Genomic DNA, 24,464 nt, shown 5'->3' on the forward strand with positions numbered 1-24,464 from the left:
AAATAAATATTACTGGTATTTTATGTAACTGCTTTCAAGGCTTGGCCTCTGAAGGGACAGTATTGATCAAGCGCGGAAAGACAGATGCTTCCCCTGTTAGCAGCTGATGAGTTCTGGCTTTGCATTAATGTCAGAGGGAAGGCGCGTGGCCAAGGGCCTCTGCTGAAGAGTAAACAGGCGGCACAAGCAACTGTTTCATAGCGGAACAAATCAAAGGCGGAGAACACGCATTTAATACACACGGGCACACCTCAGTCCCCCTCCCTCATGCCAAGCTTTGACCAAAAGACTCGTTTATCTTGAACGCACAGCACAGTCCAAACCCCCACCCCCATCGCCGCGCTCCAAGAAAGTGAGCACCTCAGTGGATTGTACCTCATTAATCAGTGCTAAAAAAGTGCTCAGTTGGCTAGTAAATATTTAAAAGCCAGTAAGGGTGGATGTTGTGAATCAATGGGAATGAAAGCTCCCTCTCCCCCCATTTCTTTTTAATTGGTCTGACCACCAATTTGTCTACAAGATCCTAGTTAGCAGGTAACAAGTAAAACTGCCAGCTGGAAGCCTTTCTTGGTAGAAGGTGCCCAGCTGTGAACTAAACAATTGAGCCACAGCATCCCCCAGCGCACTCCGTGGCTCCGAGGTTGCTAAGAACCTGCTTTCATCCTAGTGTTTTGCCTCATTATCAAAGTCTTCGCAGTCTTGAGTCCAGACTTCTTGCTTCATCTCAGAGTGACAGCCTCAGATCAGATCCCCACCTAGACTTCAAGGATATTCTCTCTCTTAACAGGAACCAGGTAGCAACAGAACACATCTGCAGCATTCCCCAACAAAACATGTATTAGCATAGAGAGGATCAAATATTACTAACATTAAATATAAGGGTAACCTGAACAGTTCATGAGAACTGCCTGAATTCCAGTTCGAACTGGCAGGGTGCAAGTAAGAGCACAATAGAAATTTTAATTTTAAAAAAAACTGTTGCACTTTTTTTTTCAAGTTCAGTGAAGCTGACATGCAAAATCTTGGAGTCATGCAGAACCGTAGCTTTTTAAAGAAGACTATGACGTTTCATGCTTTCCAAGAGGAACAAAATCAGGATACCAAGAGGGAAGCTTGCAGCCTTAACCAAAATTCAAGAAGCCACACTGTGGTCACCAGCTTCCTAAGAGAGCGGTCCATTTCCAGTGGGAAATTCCTTCAAAGAAGTTCTTAACTGTTGCTCATTGCTGAAACTTACTAATTGTGGCAAACCCCCCCACCCCCATGACTATTTTCCCCTTCAAATTTCCAGCACATGACTACTGTGGAAGTTTGAGAAACTTGTATTCCATTAAGGAAGTTTTGGGGGCCCACACAAGACATTGCTAAGGCACACAAGTAATGTGCTGATCTCTATACAGTTCTCTGCAATTGATATATTAACATTAATCATTACCAAGTGCTTCTTTAAAAGACAAACTGTGTTTTATATTCAATTAACTGAGGTATCTGTAAGAACAGAAGTGGGGAAATACTGGTTGTTTGGCTATGTTCAAGCAAGCATTCTACCCCTCTGTTAAATAAAAAGCATCATGTTGATCTTAGACATGAAACTGCTCTGACTTCGCTGCTGCAACTGACTATAAGACAGAATCTGAACAGGCTGTTTAGAAAGAGGAGTTAATCCAGGCAGTCAACAAATCCTCTCCTGATTTCTCCCCAAGGCTTCCATGTCTATTCACCTTTGCATATGTCACACTGCATACCATCTCCAAGCACTGACAATCAGAGAGAGAGGGGGGAGGGGGGAGGATGGGCTGACACAAAGGGCAGTATATTGGCAGAAAAGAGCACCTCACTGTAGCTGGGATTCTCAGATTCAGGCCAACACTTAGTACACAGTCACTTGGGAAAGGTCTTGAAACACAACCCAAATGCTGATCAAGCCTTCCAGCTCTGCAAGTTCTAGCAGCACATATAAGACGACTAAACTTATTTTATAGAAGAGGCCTGATTCAAGCATTATTAGTGCAACAGTAGTATACAATGGCATTTGAGGAATTCCAGCAGTACCAACAACAACTTTCCTCACAATATTTCCCATTCCATGAAATTCGACTCTCTAAATGACTAAGATCTAGCCACAGAGACACAGCAACCAGAAAGATGGGGATGAAGTAAGCCTTAGACAGAGACCAAGGGTAAATTCTGCTGAACAGGAAGCGATTTTTCCAATTTAAACTCCCTTCTCAATCAGTCCATGTGTCCCAACAATGAGACCAGTATATGTTTAGCGCCTCAACTTTTGTAGGAGTCTCCAAAATCTGAAAGAATAAAAATAGGCCCTTTGCAAAAATGTAGCTCAGACAATTCCCTTTAATAAATTAAATTTTCATGACACAGAACACCAAGTCCTTACTGCTAGATGGCGTTTTCAGTCCAGAGCTGCATTATGGCATAGCGATAATCCAAGCTAAATTCAGAAGGGCAACCTTTTAACTCAAGCCAGATTCCAGGCCTAAATCTTTTTGGTTTTTTGTGCAAGCAGACATGACTGTGCATGTGCCCACATAAACACAAATACAAATCTGATTCTTAAACATAAATCACACTGAGATGGTAAACAGTTTCAGTTTGGTTTGAATTTGGAATGACGGCTCCAATTTGTAAACTGAACAGGACATCCACCAACCTAAGCCTGGGTCTGCCCAAAATCCCCACTAGTACTGCAATGGGAATGGGGAAAAGCTGGGGACTTTACTTCTCTACGATGTCATTTCTCTCCTGTAACAATAAGAACCACAACCCAAACTAGCAGCTCAAAGTGGTATTCCCAGTCATGTTCTATGATTACAATGCTTAGCCTTCTGTCAGAGAAAGATCTATCATTTATTCATAAATTCTAACGTAAGCCACAGCCAACCAGCATTTCATGCTTTGTCAGAGGCTGTGAGCCAGCATGTCACATAGCAAGACCACACCCAAGGCAATCCCTCAATAATCAGCATGTTCAGAATACAAAGCATGGAGGAAGGGCTTTTCAGACTGTCTCTCCGCTAGCCAGTCATAGACTGCCCAGCCGTTTCAAAAGAGTTTTGGAACCTCTAAATTCTTTCCTGCAAGAAGAGAATTGTATTGTTTTATCTCAACCATCTGCACAAGATTCCTATGGGATCAGCCACTATTATTTTCATTTTAGTAATGTGAAACTGAGGCTAAACGCAATGGGCCGTCCATGTAACTTCTTTGGTCTCTCTGTTCTGTCTATCACATTTTCATCCTGTCCTTTCTCCTACAAGCTAAAAGGGTCTCCCCTCCTTCATTTTGTTCAGATGCGAATTTAGAATTCTATCCACTGGAACACATTGAACTGTACCTTGCAAATCTATCTGGAAAGACAATATAGCTAATAAACAGAAAGAAAACTGTTTACCCAATTAACACAGACATTAAAATGCTCTTTGGGAAAACTCAGGGTAACCAATTTCATGTCCCAACAACTTGCTCTCCCAAAGAATTTTGCTCTTGTTTCTGATGCATCGTGATTGCTATGAATTTCAGAAATTCAGGAGTCTGCAATTTGTGGTCAGAACCTTTTTTCTTTAATGTGGATAGCCAAATTACTTGTATGTGCTGCGCATTATGGAAATCAAGTCCTAAGAGGCACAGCTGCCCTGTGATCCGTTTCCCACTGCATTTTCCATGGCTGCACCCTTGGTTACAGAATGTGCCCCCATCATCTCCACTTAAGTGCAGACACGAGGGCTCGATTCACATGGAAGCGTAAAAGCTAACAGAGGTTCAGAACAGCGAAGGCTTAACAGGAAAAGGCAGATTTAGAGCTGGCAGTTCTAGTAAATATAGAGCTAGCATTTCACAAACTAGAGGCAGTCCATTGCAGTTCAGACTGTCTGCATATACTCAGAACTGGACCCTTGGTAGGTCTAACAGAAGATGGGATAGGAAATTAAAGCAAGCAGGCCTCCAAGACCAGCACAGAAACTTACCCTCTGACTCCGAAGTGTGACACCTGCAGACTTGAAATCTGGAAACTTGATGCCAGCAGTCTCTGGGACAGCCTAAAAGGGAAGAGACAGTACATGTTGAAGTGGACACAAAAGGGAAGCACCACTTCCAACTGAGAGCTACCTCCTTGAAGAACATGTGTAAGTCAAGAAAAAAGAGGGACGCACGCCCTTTTACTTTTAACAGTACTGCGTGGACTTGATAACCAGGGCTGATTAAACCAAGGATTTAGAACACTGCAGCAGAACTAACCCACTCATTCAAATGCCATTCAAATTGCATAAGGTGACTTTGGTACATCTGTGCGTGTGTCGTCGGGTCACAACTGACTTATGGCAATCCCATAGGGTTTTCAAGGCAAGGGACATTCAGAGGTGGTTTGCCATTGCCTTCCTCTGTATCAGCTGAGAGATTTCTGAGATAACTGTGACTGGTCCAAGGACACCCGGCAGGCTTTATGTGGAGGAATGGGGAATCGAACCCAGTTCTCCAGATTAGAGTCCACTGCTCTAATCACTATACACACTTGCTCTCTTGGGACATTTTAATTTGCAATTAATATGAATTTAATCCTTGTGATGTTATGAGAGCATGTCATTTCACTGAACCCTTTTCAGCAGACACGTTTATCTGTATGAAACTGACACTTGCTATAACATAATAGCTTCAACTGTATGTACACTGTATCTGATTCTGAATGAACACACAGTTTAAAAAGCAATAAAGTGTAAATTTCTTAGAGCACAAAGCTATCTTTGGAATTCTTTACTGTGGGGTGTTTCATATAGGAGTGTTAAAGCAACAAATTAATGGAATCTGTGGGTGTAACAAATAACGCACAAAGATGTCACGCCCCAATCCTCTTGACTCAGCCCTTCTATACTTCAGGGTCCAAGAAATGGAAGTGAATAGTATGGATTGGAGGGCTCAATTCAAGTCCCAAAATTCCTCTTAAATGTTTAAAACTGAGTCAGGAACTAGAAAAGATGGAGTGCTGACACAATCACACGCAAAACTGTCTGTAAGTGCCAGAAAACCCACAACAGCCTGTCTGTAAATTCTTCATCCCAAGGGCTGCACTAACCTCACTGGCTGCACTAACCTAACTGAAGCCTCTTCCGTACTAACTATCAGGCCTCAGCTAAGTTAAAATCCATTTCTCCCTAACTTGGATTACCAAAAGGCTGTCCAGGCTGCAAGGCCTTTCAACTCTTGATTGAATCCTACATGTTTGGCTGTGCTCTGTCATCTGAGAAATGGTCTCTTATTCCAATACAGGTACAAAGTTACTTCTAAACACCACTTTATGAAAAACAGACATGCTAGTTTGTTTCCTCTCCTAATCAACTGTATTTATTTTGACCCATTTTAAAATGTCCCACCATAGTGCATCAGTAGAAAACCCACCAGCACTTGAAGGGTATGATCTTCCTGCCTCCAGCCCATGGCATGATGGCCTTGATCAGTATAACACAGCTAACTGTATGAACAGCAAATATAAGCCACCTTTTGAAGGTATCCAATTCTTTCTCTAAGGTACAAGCAAAGGCAGCTATTGTCAAATACATCAACTAAAGTATTCTGCTCCTCAGAACACTAGAGAATGGAGGAAATTATCACAATTCCTTTACTTCTTAGACCCACACTAATGGGTCAAATCATGTTGTATTATTAGAAGCCCAAATTACTAAGTTTCACCAAATGCCTACCATAACCTTTGGAAAAACTATTGTAAAGGTAGTAAAAGGGGGTATAATCAGCCCCACAGCTATTGGATCAGCAGTAATGCCTGCTGTGATCTTTAAAGGCCAGAAGGGAGGGGGCAGCAACCAAGTTTTTATGAAAACATCTATTCTTTTCTTCACTGCAAGAGAGCCTCAGAACAGTTGCTGCCATCTTCCTGTAGCAACTCTCTGCCTTGACCCCAGTGAAAGAGGACACGCACTCACCCTTCCAGCAGACAGTGTCAGTCTTCACCCCATCAGTGCAGTTAAACAGGCTGCTCTCCCTCATACGCCAACATTAGCTATAAATGCTTCAACCTCAATTGACTCCTTGGTAAATGACTTCCTTTTGTTGAGATGATGCTGATCCAGCCCTCGATTCAGATTCTTAGTTAAAATGCAATTTGGAAAAAAAAAGTTTCTCTCCTACAGTTGGTAATTGACTCTTAATGGACTCTGTCGTGGTTGAAACGGCACTAGTCCAACAACAGAGGCTGTCTTCAGGAGCTGGGAGGTGCTTGCCTTCAGCAGACACAAGGACCCCAGGCAATGCTGGGGGAGACGGCCAAACATGCCTCAAGCATTTTGAATGGCTATCTAAGCCTGGCTCCTACTGGCATGGAACAGTCTAGTTAGCAGGCTATGATGACTAACAGGCAAGGGGGAAACACAAATGGAAACCACAGTCCTGGGCCCTTTACACCATCCCAATCCACACCTGCAAGGTAACCTTTTCCAGAGAAAGCCTGCTTCAGGCACACAAAATGGTGCACGCCACAAAGAAAGTTTAGCATCTCTTTCCCCTCTAAACTAGCTAAAAGGAAATGGCTTCAGCAGAAACTGCACATGGTCAGTGCTGTCACTCTCAAACACACCATTCACTTAATCTTTGCTGTCCTACCACCTATAGATTATATTGTGGCCTCCTGTGACACAGAACCATGGAGAAGAAACCACATGCTCAAGAATGAACGTGAGACTGAACATAAGACAGGCACTGCAAAGTCAATACTGCTCCCTTAGTTATCCAGACCTCTGCCGCCTTTTAAGAGAACTAAAAAAGGCCCTCCTAAACAAGGATAGGGCAATCCTGAAAACCCTCACTGAATGTTTCACAGGGCCTCTCTTTACCCTGGATAGAAACAGCCAGGATGGCATAGTGCAGTGATGGCGAACCTTTTCGAGACCGAGTGCCCAAGTTGCAACTCCAAATCCACTTATTTATCGCAAAGTGCCAACACAGCAATTTAACCTGAACACTGAGGTTTTAGTTTAGAAAAAACGGTTGGCTCCAAGGCGTGCGGTACTCGGGAGTAAGCTTGGTGGTAGTCGGTGGCTTTGCTTTGAAGCAACCGTGCAACTCTTCCAATGGGTGAATCACAACCCTAGGAGGGTTTACTCAGAAGCAAGCCCCATTGCCAGCAACCGAGCTTACTCCCAGGTAAAGGATCGCGCTTTAGTTCTTCGCATGAAAATCAGTGGGGTTTAACAGGGTTACCTACACTGCTTCCCCCAAACTAGGTCTTAGGTTTAATGCTAATAATCGAGCCCAGCACCCCAGGCCAGCCTAAATGTGTGTGTGTGGGGGGACTCTGTTTGCACGTGCCCACAGAGAAGGCTCTGAGTGCCACCTCTGGCACCCGTGCCATAGGTTCGCCACCACTGGCATAGTGGTTAATGTCAGACGATTATCTGGAAGACCAAAGTTCAAGTCCACACTCTGCCATGGTAGCTCACTGGACGACCTTGGGCCAGTCACTCACTTTCAGCCTAATCTAACTCTCAGTGTTGTCGTAAATTATGTAATCTGCTTTGGGGTACAACTGGGGTACAACAACAGCAAACAGACTGCTTTTGGAGACCAGGAAAATGAGTTTGATCTCTCTACCATCCTGCACCCTATCATATTGCAGCCACTTCCACAGAGTAACTATATTACCTGGAGCAAACCAGTTTAAAACTTGCCCTTTTCAAATTTCACCGGGCTGAATTACATACCAAAGTGCAGAGCTAGTTCCTGGCTGGCTAGTTTAATGGCTGGCATATTTAATGTCCAGTTTGCCTACTTTTCAGTGCAGCAGTTTCAGTTCCTTCCAGTTTCAAATGGACACCTCCCCCCAAACTTTGGAGAAAGATGTGACTCGTCTGTCATGTTACAAAGAGACAGCAGGCTCTCAAAAGAAATAAAACAGCCCGGAGAAAGCCTGTGGCTAGGACTAGCCGTTCATCCCTCAGTCATCACCCCAAATCTTGGCAGGCCAGTTCTGGCCAAAGACATGGCAAAGCAATAGTGTAATGAAGGACAAGGGCAACAGGGTAAAGCAAGATGTTTACAGGCTTCTCTGTCTCTTTCTTCTGGGGCAGCTTCTTCTTGGGAGCCTTGCGCTCCGCGCGCCTTTGTTCAGTGGTTGTGTCAGCAGCTGTAATGAGTTTCTGCAAGTCCTGCGTCCGCTTCTCCCTCTCCTTCTTCCTGGCTTCAATTTTTCGCAGCTCTTGGATTAGATATTCCTCTTCTGCCACCTGCAGGCGAGAAAGCAACATATCAGATAGGGAAATGAATGGTAAAACAGTATCAGAGAGACACCTAGTGTCCACACTTGGATTGCTCCTCTGAATTTCCACTGTCCTACAGACTTCAGAGTGGAGGGACAGACAAGAGGTATACCTGACAGAACTTTCTATCTATGGCACTGAAACCTCCAAGGGCGCACATGCAGAAATAATATCCTCCCTTGGTTTCTTGACCAATCGTCATCTCCCAGCTTCCAACCTTTCCTCCTTACACTGTTCATTCCACAGATCGATGCCTCTGTACATGGGTTCTCAACAGCCCTGCTTTCTTCAACTTCATGGCTTCATCACTCATCATTCCCTGGTTCTTGCCTTTCTCATCTGCTGTCTTGTCCTCAGCTCCTCTTTGGAGTTTTCCAATATCTTTGTCTCATAGTATCAAAGGCCCATGGAGCCTGTGTAAGCATTTTGCTTAGCAAAGCTGACTTTTCATTTTGTTGACAATACATTTTCTCAATAGTTTTAATATTTGCAAACATTCTAAGACATCACACAAGCTTAGTCAACTGCTGCTAGAAGCTAAACCATCACCAGCATTACAATTCAGATCATAGTACCCCCTGATTTTTGAGAACACTGAATGAAGGGCAGTGTTTCTCCACAATAACACAAGAACCTGTCTACTGATTTAAAGTGGGGGGTAACTTCTTAAATGCCTTGTCTGAAAACAGGTGGTAAATACTGATAAGTACCAACAGCTGTAGACACCCATTCAGAGGCCTTCCCAAACAAAAATATAATAAAATCATCTATTTACATATCATCTTCATTTATAATTTACACACATCAACAAATGCATTCAGGCCCATTATTTGGTAAATACGCCTCAAGTGGCTAGAGGCAGTGGTGGGATTCTGCAGGTTCGCACCACTTCGGCAGAACCGGTTGTTAAAATGGTGCTTGTAAACAACCAGTTGTTAAATTATTTGAATCCCACCACTGGTTAGAGGTGTTCCCAAGAACATTGTCTTGAAGAGAAAACTGCCCCAGGGGGAATGGGGCACCAATTTGAAGAGATCAATTTTCTACAGAGATGATACATAATGAAATGTGAGGCCATGGTGCCTTCTAATGGTCTCATTCTAACTAGCATATTTTTATCATGCCTGCCCAAGCTGCTCAGAGTAGCGTACATTATTCTCCTTTTGTCATTTTATCTAAGCAACCTGTGAAGTGGGATTCCACAATCAGAAACTAACTGGCTTGCTGAACGTCCTGGCCAATGAAGGATTTGAACTCACGTCACCCAGATCCTAGTCCAATCACTATCCCACGCAGGTTCTTCCTAAGATTACCTGTTCCGGCGTTCGGTTATATAGCCTCTCCAATTGTTCCTTCCTGCGCCTTTCATGACCAGCATCAAACACAGGGATTTTCAGATCAGTGCCTGGGACAGCACGAATATTGGCCAGCTTGGCACAGATGTGATAATAGCGCTCTTTCAAATCTTCCACTGATCGTTTCTAAGGAGAGAAGAAGGGTTCGGGACTTAAGCAAAGTACCAAGACATAAGAGTGAGGCTAGAAAGCAGATGCAACATCTTCTTTGGTCTTAAAGGCACACACACTGGGCCACTCCCGCAACACTGCCCACAGATGTTTTTCATCCATTTATCAAGGTCATTTCCTCAGTGCCCATCAATGTCACTTAACCATCACAGAAGGTAAGAATTCATACAAAACTTCAGTGGCAGTACTCAGAAAAGAACCATCAGATGTGTTCTGGAGACAAAATAAGCTGCAATTAAACTCCAATTGGGAACAAACACTGTTGCTATACTGGCAAATATACCCCATACTCTTCCCACTTTTCTTCTCCTCTAGCATGGAGCGTGACTGAACATTGTTCGGCAAGATCAACAAGTTCCAATTCATTGTGATGTTCAAATGTAGGTGCCACGACAAACTGGAGGACAGATTTCTACACTTCAGGTAAATCCCGGTTTACGATCCTGGAAAGTGTGGGTAAGCAAATTCCAATTCTGCAAGGTGCCAGTTTTCAGACATTATAGTGAATTGGAACCTGAACAAACTGAGAAGTAGCTAATACTCAAAGGCAAACGGGAAGAACAAGGGATGTGCACGATGAACCACATTTGTACCAATCTGATATTAACCACAGCTTGTTGTGATGTCAGAATGTTGTACAAGAGTTCCCACCTGCCAGTGTGCGTACTGCTACGCTAGAACTTTTTCCAGTGCTTTGTCTTAACAGTACCAGAGAATGGAGGACAGCCAGGCAGAAGGACAGCCAGGCTTTAACTGGCCCTCTGAGTCCTTTCCCATGTTTACTTCTGCTGTACTATGGTGTTTTGTCAAGCAGTAAAAAGTGGTTTATTAAAGCCAGAACTTCAGCTATGCAACAACAGCCTCATTGCAACTTATGTATATAAGATATTAGTGAACTGACACTCACCTTGAACTGCTGGTGGTCATAGCGATCATGAATGACCACAAAGCGGAGATCAAAACGGCGTGACAAATCAAAGAGGTGGTCGGTTTCAGCTTTGGTCCAGGCATCATCATGAAGGTACATCTGATATTCCTGCTCTGAATAAACAGGAACTTGTACTGCCTGCAGCAAGAAGAGAGGATTAGGAGAGGCTGCTCACACAATGGACTACAGTGGTCAACACTTAAAACTGTTTGTTCTGAATCTAGCAGGAGGATTATGAGGCAGACAACCCCAAGATTCTAAGGCACTCAAAGAGCAGAAAACCCTAGCTGTCCTCCTCTATGCTCCCCATCATATGCCTTCAGAGCCTATCATCTGCATTCCAATTTCACATCCCAAGGTTCAAAGTCATAGGGCCCCCAAGCTCCCTCCAAGATAACTGAAGAAATGCTCTGCACTTTTCCTTTTTGAGTTTCCAGTTTCATGAGGAAGGTGTGCAAGTTTTAGGCATATTGAAGTCATGTGTGTCTCAGCTACATAAACTTCCCTGTAGATGCTGTAGTGGAAGCCTTTAAAGTAAAAGTGCAACATAACAGTTCAGTTGCTGGTACTTCCTGGTAATGTTCATAATTCCAGATCCAACTTTTCAGGCCACAAGGAACGAAAACTTGAATCTCTTGGACTAACCCGATCACTCACACAGTTCCATAAGAGTCCAGAAAACAGATTACAAATTTGGCAACTTCCAATGAGAAGTCACTATGAAGGTTAAATTATGACTTGGAGCCTTCCCAGCTTTTTTACAGGCAAGATTGATAGATATATGAAATAACTTTGTATTTCAAGATATGGCACCTGTGGTTTCAGAAACATAGACTTTTAAGTTGAAAGCTTATAGTAACCATTTCAAAAAGGGTATTTGGAGACAATCCTTTCAGATACTCAAATGAAAGTGTATTTAAGTGCTCCTCAAGTCTCCGTACTTTGTTAAATCTGGCAAAGGGGTAATCCTTGCCCTCTTCTGCTGCCCTCCTCCAGTGGTAAAACATCGCTCCGTCCTTCCTAGCAGGGTTGGTGAAGGGCATCCACTTCCAAGGTCGCACCTTCTTGGAGCCCAGCTTTGCCTTGACTGTACGGTAGCCCTGCGTTGTGTCACTTGGCAGCAAAGGAGGCGCATCCCTGAAAAGAGATACAACCTGAGTTGATGAATCTGCTTTTGGCATGGAACTCATTTCACAAACTCACTGTCAATTCCATGATCTTTGAGGAGGACTGAAGGCTTTAGCCAATTTGATCGTGCATGCTCTTGATCCCTGGATTCTACACTTGGCACAAAACCAACATTCAGACAAACACAAGTCAGCTTTTAAAGCCTTCATATAAATGGCAGAAATTATCAATGAGATTCACTGAGTGTCTCACTCAGTCCCCAAGACTAAAAACCAAAGCAAAAAATAATCTGGAAGCAAGCACAGAATTGAACATGGGAAGTTCCTTAGTTAATGCAAACAATCTTCACCTTATATGACAGATCTGGAATAATCATAGTTATTTATGTCAAAATGCAAAACACGCATCAAGTTTCAGAAACCTTTGGCAAACCGATTCTTGACTGTTCCTCACACCTTCTTGGAAAAACCTGCAGATTGAGCACCTTGGCACAACATTTTAAATTTTATGTTACATTTCAGTGTTACAGTGTTGCAATGCTACTGATAATGTACAGGAAGTAAAAGTAGCCTGCTGTTTGAGAGGCATAACCCAAAGCTTCCTTGGGCACGTAAAACAAGTTGTACACCAAGCTGCAAGTACACAGAACAAAAATGTCATTTTGCATACTTCAATGTTGATGGTTTTAGCTTTCAACTGTTCATTTTATTCTTATTTTCTCAACTGGCAAAATGTAAGATGCGTTCAGGTATTTTAGGGTGTAGTAATGTAAGGTAATAGACTTTTATTTCACAAAATATAATCAATGACTACTGTTTTAGTTGCTAAGCAAGCCATAATACATTTTTACATTCAAACAATGAAATAAGTTTAGATTCTGCAAGAAACGATGGAATATATCTGTTTTTAAAACGATAACATTTCAGTTTTTCCCCAAAATATAGAAGTATTATTTCCTCCCACTCTTTTAAAATATTTTCGCAGTCATCTGGATCATAGAAATCAGAAACACTCAAACAGCACTTCCATTTCATGAAGTTAGAGCTACCTGAAAAGGTCCAAAGCTAACGGAACAGTTTAAAAAGCTGCAGAAAAGCCTTAAAGGGGTGGATAGGAGCAAAAGAATTCAGTCAGGAGACATATCCTGTCAATGAGGGGGAAACTGATCTGGGATTAGAGGTCTAACCAGTTCCTAATGAGATCAGAAAGATCAGGTTTGGGGGTGGGGGTCTGGCTCCACTACTGGAGAAACATACTGCAGGACTGGGCAGGAGTGTTTTTTCAGATGCAGCTATTTTTAGACAAAAAGAACCTGGCCACATTTCCACATGCCTTGGCTATATCCAGATAGATTACCAGAATGTGTTCTATATTGGCTTGAATTTACTGGAAACTTCAGCTGGTTCAGAATGTAGGCGCAGGAGTCATAATTAAGACTCAGTATGAAATGCATATGATACCAGTACAATTTCAGCTTCACTTGTTTCTAGCACTGTCTCATAGTGCTTTTAAAACCCTACATGGGATACTGGTATTTGTAAGGTCGTAATTTGAGATTCATCAGTGTCATATTTACCCAGGGGCAAGGGGTGCCCTCTGTCCCTGGGCGCCACTAATCTGGTCATGTGGGGGCGCAAAATCGGACCCCTCACGTGACCAGGAAGATGGCAAGTCGTTGACTTCGGGTGCCCTCAGCATAGCCCATGTTGTCATTGACATGGGCAGGGCCAAGGAGGCCCAAGGACACCACCCCCCAGCCTCGCCCCCCCTCTCCCAGCTGGCAGTCCTTTCTGCCCTCCCCTCTGGGAAGAGCAGAAGGACTGCCGTCCCCCGTTCTCCGGGAACTGCTTGTATAAGCACTGAGACCAGGGGCGGGGCTTAGGGAGACAGGGCCACACCCTGGGGCAGGGGCACGGTCATGCCCTCACTGAGCCCCACCCCCCATCCTTAGTGCTTATAAAAGCAGCTCTCGGAGGATGGGGGACAGCAGTCCTTCTGCTCTCCCCAGAAGGGGAGGGCAGAAGGGACTACTGGCTGGGAGCCGGGGCAGGGTGCCCTTGTCTCCACGCACCATTTTACCTTAATACGCCTCTGAGATTCATCAATGGTACCCTGCTTTACATTTTCACACAATGGAGGTCAAATTAGGGTGTATTTGTTTTTCAGCCAGATTTTGGAACTTCATTTTCCCAAGGGTGTTCTGAATCAGCACTTTTCTGCACCTTTTAGTGTACCTTTAACAGTATCTTATTCTGAATAATTACACTGTGTTGATATTTTATGGTTGTTGCCAATGACTTTTTTGCTGCTTTATTTGCAGTTTTACCATCATCTATCTTTGTTTCAGCTGTGTTTACACTTTTTTCCATTTTGCTTTATGTACCACTTCATTTGAAACATTATAATTTTGTTAAGTGATTTGAGTACTACACTGTAGTTGACTGGCAAGATATAAAACTTCAAAATACATTAAAACCAAAGTGTCGAGATTTTCATATGTATAAAGCTGAGGGCATGAGAGGAAGGCACCCACCGTTTTCTAGGACCAAAGCTATGCTAATGCTCTTACTTTTTATCAGAGTATAGCAGGGCATAGACCTCCCGGTGCATTCCTTCCGGCCTCTTAAAGGTCAGGGTCTCTGAAGACTTTTTGGATTTTTTCTGAAACAGAAGATCCTTATTAGGGGCACTGGAAAAAATAATTATCAACTGTGTTGCACTAAGGCAGAGGTTTCCTGACAGAATGAAAGCTTACTGTTGGGAAGAATGTGCCCGTTATCTCCTTTTGATGTCCAGGAAATCTAGCTTAATTAATCTCAAGTTAAAACTTGGGTTTAGTTAAATTCAAGTCTGCTCACTGTCTGAAAAGAAGAAGGAAGCGTACTTTTGTTACAGAGCGTTCCTAAAAAAAATTAAGGAATAAAGTGAATATAGTCATCATCATTTTTAGCTGGTGCAGGGGTAGATGTCTTCTCTATCACATGGCCATTTCCCCCAAAAGCCATTTCATCAGTGGCTTTCAAAATATGGTAATATCCTGGGCATGGGGGAGGAGACAGAACTGCAGAGGCTTTGCACTTACAGCTGACTGAGGCAGACCATTCCAACAGTATCATCAGACCTCCCTTCCTATACTATCAGCAAGCCCGCCTTCCATTTCCATCGTCCCATGTTGCTGACAAACTGCTTCACAGCATCTTTCTCTTTTCTCCCCAGAAAGCAGAAAGAGTGTGTGATCACAGCTTTAGGAATGTTCTGTAAACTCCAACATCACAGTATAGAAAAACATTATTCATTTGAAGTGTTATAAAGAGTACAATATGTTAATTTTTGAGTCATATTAATGGACCAGAAAGAGGGCATTCATATGATATAACTCAGCTGAATATACTCAGAACAATTCACTGTGTGGCCAAAACTTAATTGAGTTACCACATTCCTTTCAAGGAGTAAAGTGTTGCAAGAGGGCATAGACAGCAAAGAACTGGGGATATTTAAGCTGTTTCAATTTCATGGAAAACAAAGGCTAACATGCTTCCTCAAGAACAGAGCTGTGACATTCCTCTTTGAAGGAAAATCCTAGTAAGATGCAAAACAACAACATATTTTTATGTGTTCTCAAGGCAGTTTAATGTTTACAAGTGTAATAGCAGTGTCTCCATCAGAACCACTCTACCTGCACCACTGCTTAAGCTGCAAAACAAGGAGAACTCCCTCACCTCATCACTAAAAGAAACAAACAAAAAAAGCCTCAGGCTCAGAATTAACCTCCCGGCACTGGACAATAGTGAAGACTCTGCTCCCTGCATCATATCCGAAACATTCCTTCCCATAGATGTGGATGGCTATCTAACTTTATCCTTTTACAAGAATATTGGCAAATATTTTTTTCACGTCACAGAGGTGGTTTATCTGTGCGTCATGACCCTGGTATACCTTGGAGGTTTCCTACCCAAATACTAGCTATGGTGGGGGCTGAGAATGTGCGACTGGCCCAAGATCACCCAGCAAGCTTATGTGGTGTAAATGGGGTTTTTCCCAGGTCCTAGCCCGACACCTTAATCACTACTCTACGCTGGCTCTCACTGCCAGATATATCCCCAAGAATATCTGGGACAAAGGAAAACCAAAAGTGAAATCAATTACTGAAGATTCAAACAACCCATTTAACTACTCCCAAATTATACCTTATCGGAGTTGATGATGTCTTTTTTATTTATAGTTCCTATGTTCTCGGGTTCTGTGCCCCCCAGTTCCAATATATCCCGGACATCTGCTCCTGTGGTCATGTTGTTGCCTGGGACCAGGTGGAAAAAAGCATAGTTAAAAGCCCAATACTGCCTCTTAGCCTTTTGGCAAACATCAACATACCATCATTAATCTACAGCTAGACTCCTAAAGAAGACAGCCTACTCTGCTAAGTTAATTGTTTTTGACTCCTTTTAAAGAAAACAAATGTCTCACTTGCAGAAACTTTATATTTTAATCCAGAATTGATACTGGTTTCCATGTGCCTGGCCTAAAAAAATGCAAGCAGCTACAACAATCTCAGCAGACACCTAAAAGTTCACCATCAAGGGGAATAGAGATCAAAGCTTTGTTATCTTATATCAGTGTCCCCAGTGTGGTGCCCATGGGCATCATGATCCCTACTGACACCCTTCCTGGTGCTCGTCAAATGTTTTCAGAAAGCAGGAAGGCCCAGGTGGACTTTTGACCTGCAAGACCTCTGGTTAGCCACAGGAGATCTGATTATTTGTGCAGATTTTTTTAAAAAGTTGCCTCAGCAATATTTGCCACCATAGCATAAAGACCTCCATTAAACTACTTTGTGTGTATTGAAGAAAATATTTTTAAACAACACGTTTATTTTGAAATGAATGAATCTTATTAAAGAGAGCTGCTGGCTGAAACACTGAAGAGTTACTATTAGAGTTATAATGACCTTGCTGGTCTCCCTTCCAAGTACAGACTCTGCTTAGCTTTTGAGATCTGATCACATTGGGGTATATCATGCCACCTTCCCTCCCCAAAAGAAGGCCTGAGAGGATCCTAAAGACTGTTTTAAAATCATACCAACAGATATATACATACATAATGTTATTATGCTTGGTTGGGTGAAGCTTGTCAGAATTCAAATCACAAGCTGAACTCTCTAAAATATGATAAAAGACCATAAAATTTTACTTTATAAGATACTGCCAGGTTTTAAGCAGAGAATTATTTTTTTCAGATCTTCTCCTACAACACCCATGCAGCAAGTGATATAGTTACACCTGTCCACATATGACAATTGCTCAGAAAGCAGCTTCTCTGGCTTTTGATCTGGCTATACCCACTGGAACCTGTGCACAGATTTAATCTGTCTGTTTTTTTCATTACTGAATATACAAAATGTATTGTAGTTGAAACAAAAAAACCTAAACAAACTCTGCAATCCTGAGCTCATGGAAGTCCAAGTGAGGAAAAAAATCAATCCTTGCTAATTCTCTTTGCACTGGATAAATAGAGGTAGCCTCTTACCTGTTAGAACACCCACTTATTACTTATTAGAACACGCACTTATGAATATGCTGCCACTGGGGCTTCAGGCATCAAGAATATCTAAGAACAAGTGTAATACTGGGTAAAGAGATCCACACACCTAATGGAAAAAGGGAATAAGAGGAAGGAAGAATATATCAAAAAGAATAAGCAATGACAATATCACAATGGTGTTCCATGCAGAAGTGATTCAGCTTCTGAATGGCGGAGGTTTTCTCATCAGCAACATTGATCATTTATTGCCATTTCCACTACTCTACCACACTGACTCTTTAGGCTGCATTCAAATGTCACAAAGAAACCACAGTTTGCTTGCGATGAGAATGAACCTGAACTTCTTGGGCTCATGCATGCCCTCACTTGTCCCCTAATGCAGCACATTGATACCATGGTAGAGATGCCAGGTCTTCCGCTTTGATAGGAGACCACCTGCTCTGCACCCTCAGGCTCCTCCTGCTGCTCTATGGTGAAACAGGAGCAAAACGGACTGGAGGTGGGGGGGGGGGGGAACAGTGATTTCACTGTCCCCACCCCCCAGTGTTTTCCACTAGTTACCAGCACTTGGCTGGCAACCCTGGACTGGCAACCCTCACTCAATTTATTTATAACATGAGGACTGGATTCAAGTGTTTAACAGATTGTTGTTTGCTACTTGCCTATAAATCAGAATCAAACTGAGGTTAAGTCCCCAGTTTGTAGGTAAGCAACACATTTCAAGCTGAAGTTAATGGGCTTAGAAAGGTATAACTTTGCTTAGGTCGGCACTGTTCATTTGATATTGCAATAATTGGCAGTTAGATAGTAGATTTCCTGCATAAAGAGATTGCTGATCATTGCACAACACACAAGTGGAGGAGGCATATCAGCCCAAGAATTTCCAGTTTGTTCTTATAATGAACAAAATGAAGTTTCTCCCACCTTCATTGTCATCTTCAACTGGTACATTTGAAATGCCATTCTAAGATTTATTTGGTTTTCATACTATGATAAAAATATTTTAACCAAGTCATAATTATTTATTATAATATTTTATCATTTGGTCATAATTATGGGGGGAGATGAATAAAGCATTCACCAGAAAGGTGATTGATAGATATCACATCAGAGTGCACTGTTATAATTGTGCTGTCCCTCTGACACACAGTAAACTTTGTATTCCTATTACTGAGTAAGATTTCTGAAGTTCATTCCTCTGAGCTGAACTGTCATATCATTGCTGGATTGCATTAGATTTTTTTTGAATAATATTGTGTTTGTTGCATTTTGGCAGGTCTACTACATGGACATAGTTTTCATACCAAATACAGTGTATAATTTTCACTTTCTTCTCATAATTCTCAAACACAGTTTAATGCTGAAGGAGAAAGCACAGCAGATGAGACCCTAAATGGGTCTACAGCACACATCTGGATAAATAAATCACTTCAAGGTTACTCTCACCCTTGCCCATACAACTTATTGCTCTTACGGCAAGGTAAGACCATTCCATTTGGCTGTAGCTAAATGTGAGAACAGATGTGAGAATAGTCCCAAGGTGATTTCTTCAATTCAGGCTTGTTTACTGTAGATTTATTTGAAGTCCCTTTTGCTTATGACAGTTCCTCTGATCTGCTGTTACTGAGAATTAATACAAGAAAAAGGCAAACTGAAAACAGTATAAATGAATGTGTGTGTGCATAAAATCAAACATGGGACAAAAAAAGACCTCAAATGCCATTAAAGGACATGTATACATCCACGGCAGTGTTCCAAAGTGCTCAAAGCTTTCAACATTCAGATGCTCAATTTCCACATTCTGGACTTCGCCCAAATCTTACAGACCCCTTTCAATTTCCTAAACCCTTTAAAATTATGCTGCCAGCTCCAAGCCTCATCTGCCTGCAATTTCCTGACACAATTCCCAGTTTTCACTTTTTCCCCAGCACTTTCAAGCCAGAATTTCCAAATTCCAGTACTTTTCTGACCCTCCACCCCCGGCACTATAAGGACAAACCTTTTCCCCTTATTTAAAAAATAAATAAAAAACCACACTCACGGTAGCACGTACTTCTCCCCTGACACGACCCACACCATCACAGCTTCTTCTACTACACGTACCAAACCCTGGGTTGGATGAAGAGCGCGCTTGGGCATCCTCTATCGTTCCCACACCATCACTTCCGGTTTGCGCTGCTAGAGGCGTCGTCTTTCCATAGAGACTAAAAGGCTAAAATGACGCGCGCCCCCTAGCGTGGGGTACGATTTTGAGAGACTGGTCTGCATCGTGAATCTTCATGCAAGTGAACAGAGGACGACCCGTCTGCATTCGGTAATCAGCGGTATAGGATTTGAAGGGGGCCATTAAAGAAGTTCGTTTGCTGAACCTGGAAGCATTAGTCTGAGGATTTTGTTCGCTTGTTTTGCTGGAAATCCAATACACTGTAGGTAGAATAGAAATTACGATAGGAGGATAACTTCCACAGCTGAATTGTAAAACTTTTAATAATGAAATGGACTTTATACTTTCTCCTCCCAAGCTAGTTCCGCTTTTTACATTCCAGAAGGGGTAGCAGTGTTAGCCTAATAAGCCCAAGAAAAAAGACCTCAAAATGCCATTAAAGGATATGTATACATCCACGGCCCTGTTCCAAAGTGTCTGACGAAATGGGCTGAAGTCCACGAAAATATATGCTGTTGTCTTTAAGGTGCCACAAAACTCCTGTTAATTTTTTGTGCAACAGAATAACACAGCTTCTGGAAGCAATGAAATAACTGTGTTAGACTTTACGTGGCCACAGGATTCACTTTTGTTGCCCGCCTCTCCCCACCAAAATATTTAACATCACAGAGTACACTCCACAGTTTGGGGAAACCTCCACTGGATTATGTAGCCAGATGGTTGTAAATGACTTTCAGTGTGAAGTGCCTCCTCCAACATATAATGTTCCATTCCCCATCAAATTGTCACACAAAATAAGACAAGTCAGGAAACGTGTGAACTGGATGCCCTTGCCCAAGCACAGCTTTGACTGAAATCAAGAGTGTTCCCTCATTGTTTCCTACAGGCAATTTTCTCTTTTACCCCTCAAATAAAATCGAAAATAGTGTCAAGAGTGACCTGTGTGCGGTTAATGGAATTGTCAGTCTTGTTTTGAGCCTCTCATACTGGTCTGAGGATGCAGCCCACCAACAGGTAAAGAATTCCTCTGCTTAGCTTTGAATTGACTTGCAGCATGTTTCTAGATACTGGTAAATTATATAGGGTTGCCTATTATTCTATAACATTGCAATCACAAATAACATAACGAGCAAACTCATTATTTAGAATCCCAAGGTTGGATATGACTTCCCAATGAAAAACACAGAATATTGTATGTAGAGATTTTGCAACAGCTGAAGTGGCCCTAATTTCTTTTGCCTGGGAGCCTTGAAGCCTGAAAAGCCAGTAACCATGAATGTGTTATTAATTTTATAATTCTTAATTTACTGTTGCCTATATTGTGTGTGTAAAGTGCCGTCAAACCACAGTGGACATGGCAATCCTGTAGGGTTTTCAGGGCAAGACTAACAGAGGTAATTTGCCATTGCCTTCCTCTGCACAACAACCCTGGCATTCTTTGGTGGTCTCCCATCCAATTACTAGCCTAGGCTGACCCTGCTTAGCTTCTGCTTAGCCATCCAGTTACTAACCTAGGCTGACCCTACTTAGTTTTTGAGATTTGACAGGAAGATCAGGGTACCCTGGGCCTTCCAGGTTAAGGTGTTGCTTATATTACATAACATAGATAAGAAAACATATGTATCCAAAAAAGGGGGGAAGAGAAATATTCATAATAAGAATAATCAACACCAAATCATAAATACAAATTTACACCCCTCATAAACACAAATGTATACAAGGTAGACCTAATCTTTCCTCCACCATTTTTATCTTCACAACAACCCTGTGAGGTAGGTTAGGCTGAGAGTGTTTGACTGGCTCAAGGTTATCTAGCATGAGTGGGGATCTGACTTGAACCTGGACCTACCAGGTCCTAGTTTGACACTTTATCCTCTATGTCACACTGGCTCCATTAATACTTGAGGAGTTACACATTCTTATATTGAATAACCAAGAGATGCCTCCACGCCACCCTCTACTGTAGATCAAAAATCCATGCAGTTACACAAACCCCAGGCAAGGGGCTCTCAGCTTTGTACAAAAATCCAAAAATCCACAAACAGTAACAGCAATTGGTTCTGGTGGGTTTTCCGGGGTGTGTGGCCGTGGTCCGGTGGATCTTGTTCCTAACATTTTGCCTGCATTTTGGCTGGCATCTTCAGAGGTGTATCACAGAGGGAAGTCTGTTATACACTGCGTCCAGACTTCTCTTATAACAGACTTCTCTCTGTGATACACCTCGGAAGATGCCAGCCACAGATGCGGGTGAAACGTTAGGAACAAGATCTACCAGACCATGGCCACACACCCCGGAAAACCCACCAGAACCAGTTGAATCCGGCTGTGAAAGCCTTTGACAATACAAAGTAACAGCAATGTTTACATATGTACTGACATGGGGGAAAACAGAATTTGGTAGCACAAATTAACTGTAGCCTTGTAAGCCCTTAGGGCAGTGGTGGCGAACCTTTGGCACTCCAGATGTTATGGACTACAATTCCCATCAGCCCCTGCCAGCATGGCCAATTGGCCATGCTGGCAGGGGCTGATGGGAATTGTAGTCCATAACATCTGGAGTGCCAAAGGTTCACCACCACGGCCTTAGGGTATCATCTTCATAGGGTTACCAACTCTGGATTGGGAAATTCCTGTAGATTTGGGGGTGAAATTTGAGGATAGCAGGGTTTGGGGGAAAGGAGGGACCTAAGAAGAGTATAATGCCATACAGTCTACACTTCAAAACAGCCATTTTCTCCAGGAGAATTAATGTTTATAATCTGGAGATCAGTTGTAGTTTTGGTATAACTCCAGATTCCACCTGGAGATAGGCAGCCCTACCTATAGGAATTTACTTAATGGGCTAAGGATTGGCGCTTGCCTGTTTTTGGGGGAAAGAGTAGCCAATCCTCAGTCATGGGACAGATATCTGTGTGAAACTGAACATAAGAAGAGGCCTGCTGGATCAGACCTGTGATCCATCTAGTCCAGTATCTGTCTCACACAGTGGCCATCCAGTTCCTAGAGGTTCAACAACAGGACACAGAGTAGAGGCCTTCCATGAATTTGACTCCTGGCACTGGTATTCAGAGGCTGTGGAGGTTTTTTTTCATCACCATGGCTTGTAGTCGCTGATACACCTACCCTCCATGAATCTGTCTAACCCATGTTAAAGTTGTCTATGCCTTTGACCATCACCACATCCTCTGGCAGCAAATCCCACATTTTAATCACTTGCTGGGTAAAGAAGCATTTCTTTTTGTCCATCCTGAATCTATTGCCCATCAATAGACACCAGACATACAACACCAGACATACAACCCATTTGGTCCACACTATGATATGTGTGTCCTCATGCTGAGGAAGCATGGGCCATGCCATCCTGTCCTAAAGAACTAAAAGGTCAAGTAAGTTCTATCAAGGAAAATGTTCTGTTCATATGTATATGGGAACCTTTTATTCCATTTCTTTGCCTGATAATCTTAAACCTTTTTCTATTTTGAATATCTTTAAACCTTTTAAAATTGCTGGGGTTCAGCATATACCTATGACCTGGTGGCTGATCTAGGCAGTTCTACCCTGCAACAAAAGGAATACAGTCAGGGGAATGCCAGGAGGAGGAGGGTAACCTGACCCCCCCCCCCCCAATTAGAAAAGGAAAGCCTTCAAAAATTAGGCTGGAAGCTGAAGGGGGCAGAATAGCCTGCTGCCAAAGAATGGGGCTCTGTGGTTGATCCCTCCCACTGTAGGGCACCCCCATTCCTGAAACAGGGAGGCATGTTGGGTTGTTACACCATCCCCAAATGGTACTGGGGAGGAGGAGATAAAGGGGGAGGGAAGTAGGGAACTGGCAGCACAGGATGAAAAGCCAAATCAGGAGGCGAAGCATGGGCGACTGAATGCGATTTCCCATCTTCCGTGAATCTGCATGGGTTCCATATTACTTCTGCTGATCTCTGCACTTGTTGCCACTCTCCAGATGGTTGCTGGAGATCTCCTGGAATTACAACTTATCTCCAGGTGCCACGGATCATTCACCTGGAGAAGACTGCAACTTCAGAAGGTGGACGCTATGGCATTACATACCTCATTGAAATCGCTCCCCTTCCCAACCCTTCCTTTCTCACTCCAAAATCTCTCGGTATTTCCTAATCCAAGTTGAAATTTAATCGCAACAAAATAGAGGTGCTACTGATGAGAGGAAGGTGTGGTCTGGTCATCATTGGAGACCCCACTTCAATTGTCCCCACTATCTGGGGCTAGATGGGGGATGACCCAAGAAAGGGCCTTCTCCATTGTGGCACCAAAGCCATTGAATTCCTTTCTCAAGGAGATTTATCGGTCTTCCTCTATGGTTGTGTCTTGCCCACAGGTGAAGAATTTTTTTGTTTCATCTAGCATACCCCCATTTGGCTATCCTAGTGCTGTGTGTTTACATATTTTTAATAGCATTTTGTCATTTCAACTCTATTTTTAATTGTTTTAATGTTCTCTTTGTAAACTCTGAGTGGGTGGAAAGATGGAGCAATTTTTAAAAATTAATAAATAATGTTAAGGTGCCACACCCCTGTAGTTTTTGTTTTAACAAAATCTGGAATCAGCCATTCAAAGTTCACCTGTTATTCTCTCACAATATTTTTAATTTGTTAATGGCTTATTAATAGAAGAAGAAGAAGATTTTGGATTTATATCCCCCCTTTCTCTCCTGCAGGAGACTCAAAGGGGCTTACAATCTCCTTGCCTTTCCCCCCTCACAACAAACACCCTGTGAGGTGGGTGGGGCTGAGAGAGCTCCGAGAAGCTGTGACTAGCCCAGGGTCACCCAGGTGGCGTGTGTGGGAGTGCACAGGCTAATCTGAATTCCCCAGATAAGCCTCCACAACTCAAGCAGCAGAGCGGGGAATCAAACCCAGTTCCTC

At 42.8% G+C, this 24,464-nt stretch overlaps 1 protein-coding gene across 1 annotated transcript in view; it reads right to left on the bottom strand.

Annotated features, from left to right (window-relative positions):
• Nucleotides 1-19,565, bottom strand: part of DMAP1 (DNA methyltransferase 1 associated protein 1) — a 46,518-nt gene extending 26,953 nt beyond the window's left edge. Inside the window, 9 exon segments of the mRNA XM_048497444.1 lie at nt 3,987-4,058; nt 8,064-8,249; nt 9,596-9,763; nt 10,716-10,874; nt 11,678-11,873; nt 14,434-14,525; nt 16,052-16,161; nt 17,388-17,508; nt 19,456-19,565. Of these exon segments, the coding sequence (XP_048353401.1) occupies nt 3,987-4,058; nt 8,064-8,249; nt 9,596-9,763; nt 10,716-10,874; nt 11,678-11,873; nt 14,434-14,525; nt 16,052-16,153 (975 nt within the window). The 5' untranslated portion in view covers nt 16,154-16,161; nt 17,388-17,508; nt 19,456-19,565.
• Nucleotides 19,566-24,464: the final 4,899 nt, after the last annotated feature.

Source organism: Sphaerodactylus townsendi, linkage group LG05 (genome assembly GCF_021028975.2).
Source record: "Sphaerodactylus townsendi isolate TG3544 linkage group LG05, MPM_Stown_v2.3, whole genome shotgun sequence".
Taxonomy (NCBI): Eukaryota; Metazoa; Chordata; class Lepidosauria; order Squamata; family Sphaerodactylidae; genus Sphaerodactylus; species Sphaerodactylus townsendi.